The sequence below is a fragment of the Euprymna scolopes genome, chromosome 41, assembly GCF_053919585.1.
Source record: "Euprymna scolopes isolate OS-2025 chromosome 41, ASM5391958v1, whole genome shotgun sequence".
Taxonomy (NCBI): domain Eukaryota; kingdom Metazoa; phylum Mollusca; class Cephalopoda; order Sepiida; family Sepiolidae; genus Euprymna; species Euprymna scolopes.
The window spans coordinates 72,096,833-72,109,308 of record NC_136522.1 but is presented as its reverse complement, the minus strand read 5'-3'; the positions used below and the strand labels follow the sequence as shown (position 1 = coordinate 72,109,308).

Sequence of the window (12,476 nt, the reverse complement as noted above, 5' to 3'; positions counted from 1 at the left end):
TCTTACTTGCAGTTTCATCAAATACTTTTGTATGCAAAATCCGATCCCGCATTTTGCTAATTCCTACCCTCTGATGAGAAGGAAAGTATTTCTTCGAAACTCTGCGGATTAAGGACTATCCACTTAAGTGTTTCCTTTTCAGATTAAATATGTTTTTAACTTTTTTTTTTCAAAGTTTCGAAGAAATAATTTCCTTCTCATTAGCAAAATGCAGGAACGGATTTTACTTGCAAAAGTATTTGATGAAACTACAAGTAAGTCAAAGATCTTACTTGATAACAAAAAGTGAAGCAGAGGGAATAGGGTAAATAAAAAAGTGATTTCACGTGAATGGATCGTCTGGTGAAAGGTAAAGTATCCAATCACCTTTTTCTTTACCATATTCCCTCTGCTTCACTTTTTGTTATCAAGTAAGATCTTTGACTGATTTGTAGTTTCATTAAATACTTTTGCAATCCCGTGAAATCCTACCCTCTGATGAAAAGGAAAATATTTCTTCGAAACTCTGAGGATTAAGGACTGTCCACTTATTTAACGTTTCCTTTTTCAAATTAAATGTTTTTAACCCTTTTTCAAAGTGTTTTTAACATGTTTTATTAACTATTTGCTCTTATATATATATATATATATATATATATATATATATATATATATATATATATATATATATATATATATATATATATATGAACAAATGATTAATAAACCATGTTAAAAGACATCTTGAAAAAGAGTTAAAACATAATTTAAAAAAAGAAAGCACAAGATAAGTGGATAGTCCTTAATCCGCGGAGTTTCGAAGAAATACTCTCCTTCTCATCAGAGGGCAGGAATTAGCAAAATGCAGAATAGGATTTTGCATATAAAAGTATTTAATGAAACTACAAGTAAGTCAAAGATCTTACTTGGTTAAAAAAAAGGGTGAGGTAAGGGGAACAGGAGGCAAAAGAAAAATAATAAAAAGATTTCACATGAATGGATAGTCCGGTGAAGGGTAAAAATCCAAAAATGGTAAAATCCAAAACGGTCGAATTTAAAATTTCAATCCACTGGGTAAATTCCAAATGGTCCGAAATCATCCAAAAGGCAGAGTTCCTTGGAAAAAAGCGCAAATGGAATTAATATATTATTCATATTATAAGCTCTATTTCCTTTTCGGTTTTATTGAGCTTTTTATATCTGGCTGAGTTTATTTTACTTGTAAATATTAACTCTTTAATATTTATAATATAATTTAAGTTTACCATTTTGATTACCTTAGTAAACTTATTGTAACTTATATATATATATATATATATATATATATATATATATATATATATATATTATTATTAAAATTAAGCTAAAAAATAAATTATCAATAGTAAGGCAAACCTATCTGGATAAAAAAAAATTCTACCCGATTAAGAGGAGCAAACAACGATGAGAAGCACTCACCCTCGAAATGCCACAGGCTATCCCTTATTTTCTTTCTTTAACCTTTATCGACTTGACAATGTAATAAAGTCCTTTGTAACTACTGTCTGTCTCTCTCTGTCTCTCTGTCTCTCTCTCTCTCTTTCTGTGTGTGTGTGTGTGTGTGTGTGTGCAAACAAGTTGCAACCAAAATATGGGTAAATAAATGATTAATGGAGGCTAAAAAGACGAAAGATAATAATATGCATTGATATTAATGACACATAAGTAACCCATAACATAAAAATAAAAATTCATTCAGGTGGGTACGAAAATGATTCACGGCTTCCGATCTGTATATTTGGTTGAAGATGCAAATACCATGCAATAATAATATGGGTAAATAATTTATTTATCCAATGCAAATAAAATTAAAGAGTAAAAATTACTTTAATAAAAATGCTTACATTAAATAGAAAAGAAAAGATTTTAAAAAGTTTTTAAGAATTTTTCCTTTTTTTTTTTTTTTTTTATATAAAACAAAAAAGTTTTGAATGACGCACATGAATGGACCAATGAGATTGCAGCTAACATGATTCGTCGGCCGTTTTCGAAATGAACCAATAAAAATCATTGTTTCAGAGATCGTTCGTATTTTCGGGAGAGGAGCAAGGTTTTTTTTTTCCTGTCAAAAAAAGGAGGAAAAGAAAAGTCGATTCTCGGAATATTTTTCTGATTTTATTTTGCAAAAAATTTGCCGAATTGCGTGGATTTGATGAAGAAATGCGACCTACCAAAGTCTGCCTCACTCATTTGGCATCCAAATGAGACCAAAGTGGATTTTCAAGCGGCTTTATAAACGGTTTTAAAACTTCTTTTAAGGGGAGGATCTTTTCTTTCTTTTTTTTTTTTGTCGCTGAAAAAAAAAAAAAAAAAAAAATCCCAAAATTTAATTAAAAAAAAATTATTTTTTTTTTCGAAACTAAGAAAAAAAAAGAAAAGAAAATCCAAAACAATCCAAAAAAATCGAACTTTTACTTAAAAAAAAAGAAAACGGCAAAAAAAGCGCATCAAAACAAGTGCTCCCTCCCCCAAAAAAGTGCAAAAAACTTTAAAAAAAATTATTCTAATATAAAATTTTTATTTACTAATTTATTTAATATATTTTTACACACACACACACACACACACACACACACGCATATATATAGAGAGATACATACAGCATCATGCATTTTTCCTATTCGTAATTTAAACATAAAACGCATTTTTTCTTAAAAAAAATAATTTAATATTTTTAAATGACAAAGTCCACGACGTTCAGGAAATATTGACAACACATTTGCTTATTTTAAAAATAATTGGCAAAACTTCAACTTTAATCCTTTGATCATGTCGAAAGGTAAGTAAAAGCAAGCACTTGTCTTTTTTCCCCCCTTCTATTTTCATTAAAAACAAAAATGTACACAATTAAAAAAAAAAATGTGTACACACTTTGGTTTATTTGTAACAAATTTACACATTACATTTATTCGAAATGTAAAATTATTGTTGCCTATTTACAAATTAAACTTTTTTGTTCTAAAAAAAAAAAAAAAAAAAAAAAAAATCTGTGTATTCATTACGGAATTGAATATCATATTCCAAATATTACATAAATTGATCAAGTAGTTTTTTTTTGTTTTTTTTTAACTTAGAAAATCACAAGTCAGACGTTTTGTTTTGATCCGCCATGTTTCATAAGGGGAGACAACTCAATTTGAACTAGCAGGATCAAAATCGGCCTTATAATGGATATATATTTACTCTTAAAATCTCTAAAAATCGTAAAAACATTTGGTATTTTATTTATTTATTTATTTATTTTTTACGACCAGCCCCAGCGTATTATACCCCCACTCCATGTTAAGGACGGCTTTCGGAATAAACGCCCACCAACCTACCCATGTTAAGAACGGCTTTCGCGATTAGGAGCGTGTATTTCGGAAGCCGTTCTTAACATGGGGAGGGAGGGTGTTTATAATACGCTGGAGTATGTAAAAATTTACCAAACATTTTCTGTATAATTATACAGAAGATGTTTGAAGCTATTAATTAATAGCTTTACCAGTTTATACGATTTTTGGAATGTGAAATTTATTTCGGTTCGTGAGTGGTACTTTTTTTTTTTTTAAATTAGGTCGAATTCTAAATAAGGATCAAACTTGTAATTTCAACTTCATAAAATGACTGGTTAAATTGACAAAATGTCTGAGGACTGTCTATGGTTTACCTGACTCGTGTTTATGTAAAACGCGAATTGAATGAAACTGAAACGAAATAAAATACGTTTGAAACAAAAAAAAAAAGTTTGATGGGAACTTGGACGAATAAAAAGTGTATAAAAAAAATAGTATAAACAAATAAAAATGCTTTTCTGTTTTAATATTGGTAAATGAAACCATTTTGTATTAAAATCTTAAGGCGAAAGAATTAAGACGGACGCGAAATCCTTCATGACTGTTTTGGGGAGCTGCCCCCACCCCCATTAAAAACAGACCTCTCTCGTGGGGAAACAACAACAAAAAAAGCATTAACACGTTTTTCCCCCTCCCCCTCTCTCTCTCTCTCTCTCTCTCTCTCTCTCTCTCTCTATATATATATATATATATATATATATATATATAGTGTGTAGAAAAAAAAATGTAAAAATATATTTTAATTTCTTTTTGTATACATATAAGATATAAATGACAAAGGCCGATATTCCAAATTTCAAGATGTTATCCATCTTACAATTTATTTCTTTAAGTATGTTGCTATGCACCATTTTTGATAATATGCTCTGTAATCACATTGAGCTTTTTTCTTTTTTTTTTTTTACACGGTGGTAACCACTTATCAAGGCTCGGAAGCCACTCAGGGATAAGGGTTATTGCAAGTACAGTACGTTAGTGTGGAGATTTATTGAAGGGTTTACTTAAGGGGGCGGTTCAGGAATTTGTTTACGTTGGACTTGAAGACATCCAGGTTGTAGTCAGGTGGGAAGCAGGCAGACGGAACAGTTCTACAGGCGTGCACGTGCAGACTGCAGTTCTAAGAAAGAAGCTTTGTTCATGGAATCTACGTTTTGATTTAGGCACAGATAAAGAGTGGGGGAAATTTTTGACAGTGGATTCAGCTAGACGGGTGTTTTTTGTGAAAGATTGGCGAGGGGGGGGGGACCAGAGATTGGAGTTCAGACGAGAACCTGCCATGGAAATAACGATAAAACAAGGATAGGCTCACAACGTCTCTTCTGTGGGAGAGAGGTTGCAGGGAAGAGAAAAAAGCATTCTCCATTAAGCCACGAAGTCTATTTTGTACTCTGTCAAGGTAGGATAGGCTGTTTTTAGCAATTCCTGCCCAGATATGGCAGCAGTATTCCATCCTTGGACGTACTTGGCGTTTATATAGATATAGAATTGCATCAGTAGTGAGATATCTTCTGGAGCGGTAGAAGGATTCCACCATCTTTCCAGCGACCTTGGCAACAGATTTGCTGTACGTGTTCCATTTCAGATCAGGAGTAAAGGACAAACCCAGAAGCTTGTCAAAACATGGGGCTTCTCCTAGACGAGAGCCATCCATTTCAATTGATGCCAGATGGAGATCAGAGCGTTGATGATGTAAAGATAGGAGTTTGGTTTTAGATGCATTAAAGGTAACCAGCCACGTCTTCCCCCACTGAACCACGTGCTCGAGATCAGAGGAGAGAGAATCAGAGAGAACTTTGTCATTTACAGCCTTTGATGTGTTGCCGTAGATAATCGTGTCATCAGCATAGATGTCAACGAATGATTTAAGTATGTGTTTAGGGAAATCATTGATGTAGATCAGGAAGAGAGTTGGGCCCAGGATTGACCCTTGAAGGACTCCAGCATTAATACTCTGATTTTTGTCCATCGACCACTATTCTTATGAGCCTATCGGAGAGAAATGATTAAATGATTTAGAAAACATTTTCAGTTATACCGTAGCTGGAAATCTTGTGAAGTAGGCTCTTATGCCATACCTTGTCGAAGGCCTTTGATATGTCAAGAGCAATTTCCCTAGAAAGGAAGCCTTTGTCAAGAGATTCACTAATCCTGTGAGATATAACCGTCAGCACATCTGCGGTAGATCTTGCAGAACGGAAACCATATTGTGTGTCACTAAGGTTATTTCTGCTGAGGTGGTTGACTATTTCTCTATTTAATATGGATTCCAGCAACTTACTCATAACATACAGGAGACTTATTGGTCTGTACTGAGAGGGAGATGACTTATCACCTGAATTCTTAAATACATAGCATACTGATGAGGTTTCCCAGGGAGTCGGAAAGCCCTTCTCCTTAAGGCAACGCTTAAACTGTTTCGTAAGTATGGGAGCAAGTTCTGGTTGAAGCTTTTTTAACACTATAATTGGGATGCCATCAGGGCCAGTTGCTTTACTGGAATCAAGGTTCTTGCACAGATATTTGTATGTATGCTTCATAACTAAAAAAAACAAAACATTTCCACGCAAGATGAGGAATAAGTTTCATAAGCTTGGTTATATCATCAGAACAATAAAATGAAAAAAAACCTTTAAGCCTTGACATTTCACGGCTAAATGCTTCTCATCAGAATAGAAGACTGAGAATTAAACAAAATGTAAATATAGATAAAACTGGTTCAGTGACAGGTGCTTCTGCACTTTTAGGACAAAATTTTTTAGTCGATAGATGGAGCTTTCAGATAAAAAACAATGGTTTCTACTGTTTTTTTTGTTTTTTTTTTGTTTTTTTTGTCGATTCTAATAAGTTACAATGGTAGCTTCAAAATTATACAGTCGAAATTACCTGAGTATTACTGAATTATATATATAAAAAAAGCTTTAATCGTGGTAGGTGAAAAATTGATGCCATCTTGTTTAAATCGAAACAGAAAATTACATCCCTTTTGAACTCTTCTGTGTCTTTCGATCGTTTTCATCAACTTCTATTCTTTATTTTCTACCTTATCGATTTTCGTAATTTTTTGATATAATCATCTTAAAAATACGAGGAATACGAAGATACCATTGTTTTCATGTGAAATTCAGTTTTACGATTTCCGAAATTTCGTCCTGATAGTGTAGAAGCGCCTGACATTTAGATTAAAAATGAGTGCTTATAGTTTTAATATTTTTAATTTTCCAAAGGTATTAACCCTTATACTTTGTACCTACTTTTAATATATCTTAATATTTTATTTTAACAGTCATCTCTGAACACATAAGTCAGAAAGATTGGCAACCTTGGTTGAAGTGAGTGTCCCTAGTGATGGAGGTCTGAACAGAGCTGAAAGAGAGAAACAGACCAAATATCAAGGTCTCGTGTATGATATGAAAAGAAATTGGAATCTTAGGCAGATATCAATCATACCAGTTATTATAGGTGCCACAGGGCTTATGAAGAAGAACCTGAAGTCCTACCTAACTAATATTTCTGGTGAACCAAGTGCAAAAGAGATCCAGACAATTGCACTTAAGGAAACAGCGAGGATACTAAAAAGAGCTCTCGGTTGGTTTCAATAAAAAGCAGGGCAATGTTGGCAGCTGGTTTGGCTGCCGCATACCCAGCATTACAATCTTCAAAGGAAGAGATAAAAAAAAAAATGCATCGGATAAGGCAGATGAAGTCAGGACTGTAGCCTTTGATGTATCCAAAGGCCTTTGACAAAATCTGGCATAAAAGACTGCTAATGAGAATTAAATCATATGGTCTAACTGGACGAATACTAAATATAATTCGATCCTTCTTAGACAATAGGACCACCTAGCTTGTCATTGATGGACGTACATCCAAGCAGCATAGCATTAATGTGGGAGTGCCTCAGAAATCGATCCTTGGTCCACTATTATTCCTGATATTCATCAATGACCTATCCCAATAATATTGTGTCCGAGATGGGTATATTTGCTGATGATACAATGCTCTATAACATGCCGGAAGGAAGAACGGATGTAAACCCATCCAAGACAATAGCTGAATCCTTAGAAAATGATCTCAAGATCACATTGCAATGGAGACGTAAATGGATGGTCACATTTAATGCTAGTAAGACTAAACTGCTCTCCTTTGACAATTATAAAAACCTCTCAAACCATTGAAATCCATGATGAATAACATCCTACCTGAGAATTCTTCCTTCAAACTCCTCGGTTTAACATTCGAAGGCAATATGAACTGAAACATACACTGAGGACATTGTGAAGGCTGCTGCAAGGAAGGTGGGCTCCCTCTATCATGCTACAAAACTACTCACACTTGAGAGTATCCATTCGCCCATGCATGGAGTATTGTTGCCGCATCTGGCTGGTGCATCTACCACTAGCTCCTCCGTCTTGGATAGTTAAAAAAGAGGTTTCCAATATAAAAGGTCCCACTTTGTCAGCTAGGCTCCAATCCCTGTCCCATCGCCGCAATGTGGCATCCCTGTGCCTGTTTTACAAGTATTTTAATGGAATGTGCTCTGATGAACTCCTATCACTTGTGCCCCCATGACATACATATCCTAGGCAAACTTGCTTAGCAACAAAATCACACCCCTTCACTGTTGAGGTTTCTAAATGCCAGAAAGTTTTCTACTCTAATAGCTTCTTCCCTAGAATGGCTAGACTTTGGAATTCCCTTCCTGCTTCCCAAACTGTACTGATATGCAGAAGTTTAAGTGTAATGCAAACCAACATCTTGTTAATCTTTCTTAGGCATCGTCCCAATTAGAGTGGTCCCTTACGTCAAAAATGGTAATATGCCTTGTTTGGGATGAAGATGAGTTTAAAAAAAAAAAAAAAAAAAAGATAAAAAAATCTTATTCCTTTATTCTCAATTCCAACCTTAATGTTAAGCTTGTTATATATATTTGTTAAATCTTGGCCATTCTCCTCTTCTGATGAGAAGCATTTAGCTTCGAAATGCCATGGCTTAAAGAGGTCTCTTTTTTTTTCTTTTTACTTATTGTTTTGATGAATGCAATAAAGTTATATAACTGCTGTTCCTCTTAACAGTGTTGAGCTGTTTCTATCTTTGTAAATGATATGCTCTTTGATAGCCTAATTATATATATATATATACTAGCAGGGGTGCCCGGCGTTGCTCGGGTGTTTGGAGGTGTATGCTGTGTAAAAAAACAAAAAAATGGTTAATTTTTTAAAACTTTGACCCCTATTATGACCCCTTAAAATTTATAGTTTCGGGCTCAAATCACTTAAGTTAGATCCAGGTTCAAGGAACCTATATCTAAAATTTCAAGTGTCTAGACCCAAAATTGTCGGAGGAGTTTGGTAGAGTTCTTAAAGGTCAAATCGTTGAAATTTGACCCCTTAACAGCCAAATTTCTGGCTGACACCCGTCACATCGATTTTCCCAAATCTCAGTACCCGGTATTTCAAATTTCGAGTCTATAGACTAAAAATTGACAGAGTTATTGCGCAGGGAAATGTACACAGACAGACAGACACGTTCACTTTTATATATATATATATATATATATATATATATATAGTGGAAACTTTCTCCACTGAAAGGTAGAGGTTAACAAGGATTTTGCAACAATAGTTTGTTGCGACCTGTGACTAGGTAAAAATTGTAGAACCTTGTCGGTCTGGTAATAAGGGTAACGATTCAATTTCCTTCAACTCGAATCCCAAACTGCAACAGCACCATCCAAATTCAGTTCACTCCATCATTCTTATAATCCAGTTAGCCAATCAAATAAGTTAAACGTAACAACTACCAATATAAAAAGAGTCATCACACACACAAAAGGTTTCTGCTGTCACTCTTCCTGAGAGTCACAGCTAAGTGCTTCAAGTTTTCTCAATTATATATATATATATATATATATATATATATATATATATATATATATATATATATATATACACATTTGTCTTTACATAAGCAGTAGTTGCTCTACTTCTGTATTGAACACTCTCGTATGAACCTCGTTATATTTCACTGGTTAACCTACCTTTGGAAAATAGCAACCTCAAATTATACATATAATAAATCCCTCGATACAGATTACAGCTTTGATAAAGCAAGGGCGAAACCTGTTAGCTGACTCCCTTATTTTTTCTTCTCTTCACCCCGTTAACTTTATTTTAAACGTTTTTAATCATGAATTTGTCTTTTTTTCAGGATTACGCTATATATATATATAGTAGAGATGGTAATTAATAAAAAAAAAACCTGAAGAAAGTGCTCAATACTGTTGTAGAGCAAATATGCGTTTTATTTTTTATTACCGTATTTGGGTTTGTATTACTGTACACAGATTCAAAAAACAGATATATAACAAATAAATGTTATCAAAGGCAAGATAAATTACTCTTCTACCAAACTGGATATAATTTTCGTGTTTTTATTCAATTTAACATGTTTATTCAGCTCGAAAAGCATACAGTGTTTACCGATGTATTGGAAAATGGCGGCCGACTCTCTCTTTAACACGGTAAGTTCGGAAAAAGTTGTAATAAACAATAAACTAGACAAAATACTTTTAGAAATTCGCTCAATATATGTTACCGTGACATAACTTGACATATATTCGGTGTTTTTTTCATAGTATTTTGTCTAGTTTATTATTTATAACACCTTTTTTCGAACTTACCGTGTTAAAGAGAGAGTCGGCCGCCATTTTGAATTTTCCAATACATCGGTAAACACTTTTTGACAACTTTTTCGAATCTATGTGTACAGTAATACAAACCCCCGTATTTTTCTGTTAAGTTACATTATTGTTTCAGCTACCCGGCCGTTTTTTGGCCGTCTGTAGCTTCCTCTGGTAAAGTCTGAGGAAGCTACAGACGACCAAAAAACGGCCGGGTAGCTGAAACATAAATGTAACTTAACAGAAAGATACGGTAATAAAAAATAAAACGTTTATATATATCTCAAAGAGTAAATCTTTAACCAAGCAAAACTTATCAAGACTCAACACTATTAAGAATACTAAATGAAAGATGAGGAATAAGTTATAACTTTATTATGATCGAGAAATAAGGGAAATTTAAGAAAAAAAAAAAAAAACCCTTTTAGATTATGGCACTTCGAAGTTAAATGCTTCTCATCAGAAGAGAAGAAAGGCCAAAATTATCAAATATAGAAAAAAAAAAACAAAAAAAAACTGGCTTAATGACATTTAGAAATGAGAATGAAAGAATATGGTAAATAGTAATAAAAAAAAAATAGGTCCAACATATAGGAAGGAATCGGAAGAGTAGTAGTATATATGATAAATCTTGTAAATATTATTTCGTTTCAGTTTCATTCAGTTCTTAGTTCGGTTTTTACATAAACGCGAAGCACGTGACTCTCGGCCGCTGTCTGTCTATTTAACCAAACTGTTTTACACTAAACACACATCTGAGTGTTTCAAAACTAACTTTATTTACACATGATTTGTCGTGGTTGTAAACATTTATAATTTATAAACCAAAATATGATTTTTTTTCTTTCCAATTTTAATATGAAATGTGCGTATTGTGTTATTTAATTTGTCGGTGCTTCTGCAGAATTTGATCCGGGCTAAACTGAAGGTTAGGATTTAAAAAAAAATAAAATAGTTCGGTTGAAATTTTGTAAATTTTATCAGAAATACGAGTTATCGTTAAGAGTTACATTTTCTTGTTCACAATGACTTTCTGCGGTTCTGACGTGAAGCAAATTTTATCTACGGATGACCAACAACCAACAGTGTATAAAAAATAAAACACCAGAAGTGTTGGTAAAAAATAAAACTTTTATAATAAAAGTATATTAATGTTTTAATTTCTTTTGGTTAAAAATAGATACTTGTGCACTTTTGCCACCGTGCTGAAATAACATTATTTTGAACGCCATTCTTAACATGGGGAGATGAGGATGTTTTGTAACTGTTCTGTGCTTCCACCTAACAATTAAATAAAGATATCGTGAAGCTTGGATTTACCCCCCCCCCTCTCACCCAATATTTAAAAATAGCGTGGTGTCAAGTGTACAAGCACCAAAATATATTGTTTTATTTATGGAAGAAAAGGCCTGTTTCATTAAAAAAAAAAAAAAAAAAAAAGTTTTATAAATATTTTTAGGCAAATTTTTACCTGGTTTCCACCTGAACATTTTACTTTAAAATGACGACTTTTAGAAGTTTTCGGGTATTCTGAAAATGAAGATCGCATTTAAATTTTCCGCAAATAAGCAGTTTTCCGGATATTAGGCAATTTCATTTCAGTAAAACTTGTCGAAAGCGCTCTGTCTCTGTTTTGGGGTTGTTTTAAAAATAGAAGGGAAATTTAAATTTCGTTCCGTTAATTTTTTTTTTTTTTTTTTTTTTTCGTTGGTAGCACAAATAAACACATTTTGCTTAGCGGCACATTCCACTTTTTCTCCCTAAAAGAACACGGTGTTTACTGTTTTTGGCACTTTGGACATGATCGTTTTGAGCAACAGCAACAGTCACCATTGCTCTATTAATAAAGTCAGAAAGAGTGGCAACCTTGGTTGAAGTGAGTGTCCCTAATTATGGAGATCTGAACAGAGCTGAAAGTGAGAAACGGACCAAATATCAAGCATGTATGATATGAAAAGAAACTGGAATCTTGAAGAGATATCAATCATACCAGTTATTATAGGTGCCACAGATGAAAAAGAAACTGAAGTCCTACCTAACTAACATTCCTGGTGAACTAAGAGATCCAGACTATTGCACTTGAAGGAACAGCGAGGATACTAAAAAGAGCTCTCGGTTGGTTTCAATAAAAAGCAGGGCAAAGTTGGCAGCTGGTTTGGCTTCCTCATACCCAACGTTACAATTTTTAAAGGAAGAAAATTAAAAGAAAAGATTAAAACTTGCTTCGCGTCAGAACTGTAGAAAGTCTTTGTAAACAAGGGAATGCGAATCTTGACGATGAACCAAATAATTGCGTAATACTAATAAAATCCCGGTACTTGTACGGTTTAATCAAGACATAAAAAAAATGAAAATATGGAAAAAATGGTTATATTGCACGTATTCGTTATGGAACGAAGTTCTCTGAAAAAAAATTTCACTTAATTTCATCAAGTAGTTTTTTT

General features: G+C 33.3%; 2 protein-coding genes across 2 annotated transcripts in view; one reads left to right on the top strand and one right to left on the bottom strand.

Moving 5' to 3' along the window:
* Nucleotides 1–1,538, bottom strand: part of LOC145266620 (large ribosomal subunit protein bL27-like) — a 68,571-nt gene extending 67,033 nt beyond the window's left edge. The window contains exon 1 of the mRNA XM_080122526.1: nt 1,438–1,538. The gene's annotated coding sequence lies outside the window, so the exon portion shown is untranslated. The remainder of the gene's footprint in view (nt 1–1,437) is intronic.
* Nucleotides 1,539–2,570: 1,032 nt separating this feature from the next.
* The window catches only part of LOC145266619 (dual specificity mitogen-activated protein kinase kinase 3-like), a 90,761-nt gene continuing 80,855 nt past the window's right edge, over nt 2,571–12,476 (top strand). Inside the window, exon 1 of the mRNA XM_080122525.1 lies at nt 2,571–2,797. Within this exon, the coding sequence (XP_079978651.1) occupies nt 2,788–2,797 (10 nt within the window). The 5' untranslated portion in view covers nt 2,571–2,787. The remainder of the gene's footprint in view (nt 2,798–12,476) is intronic.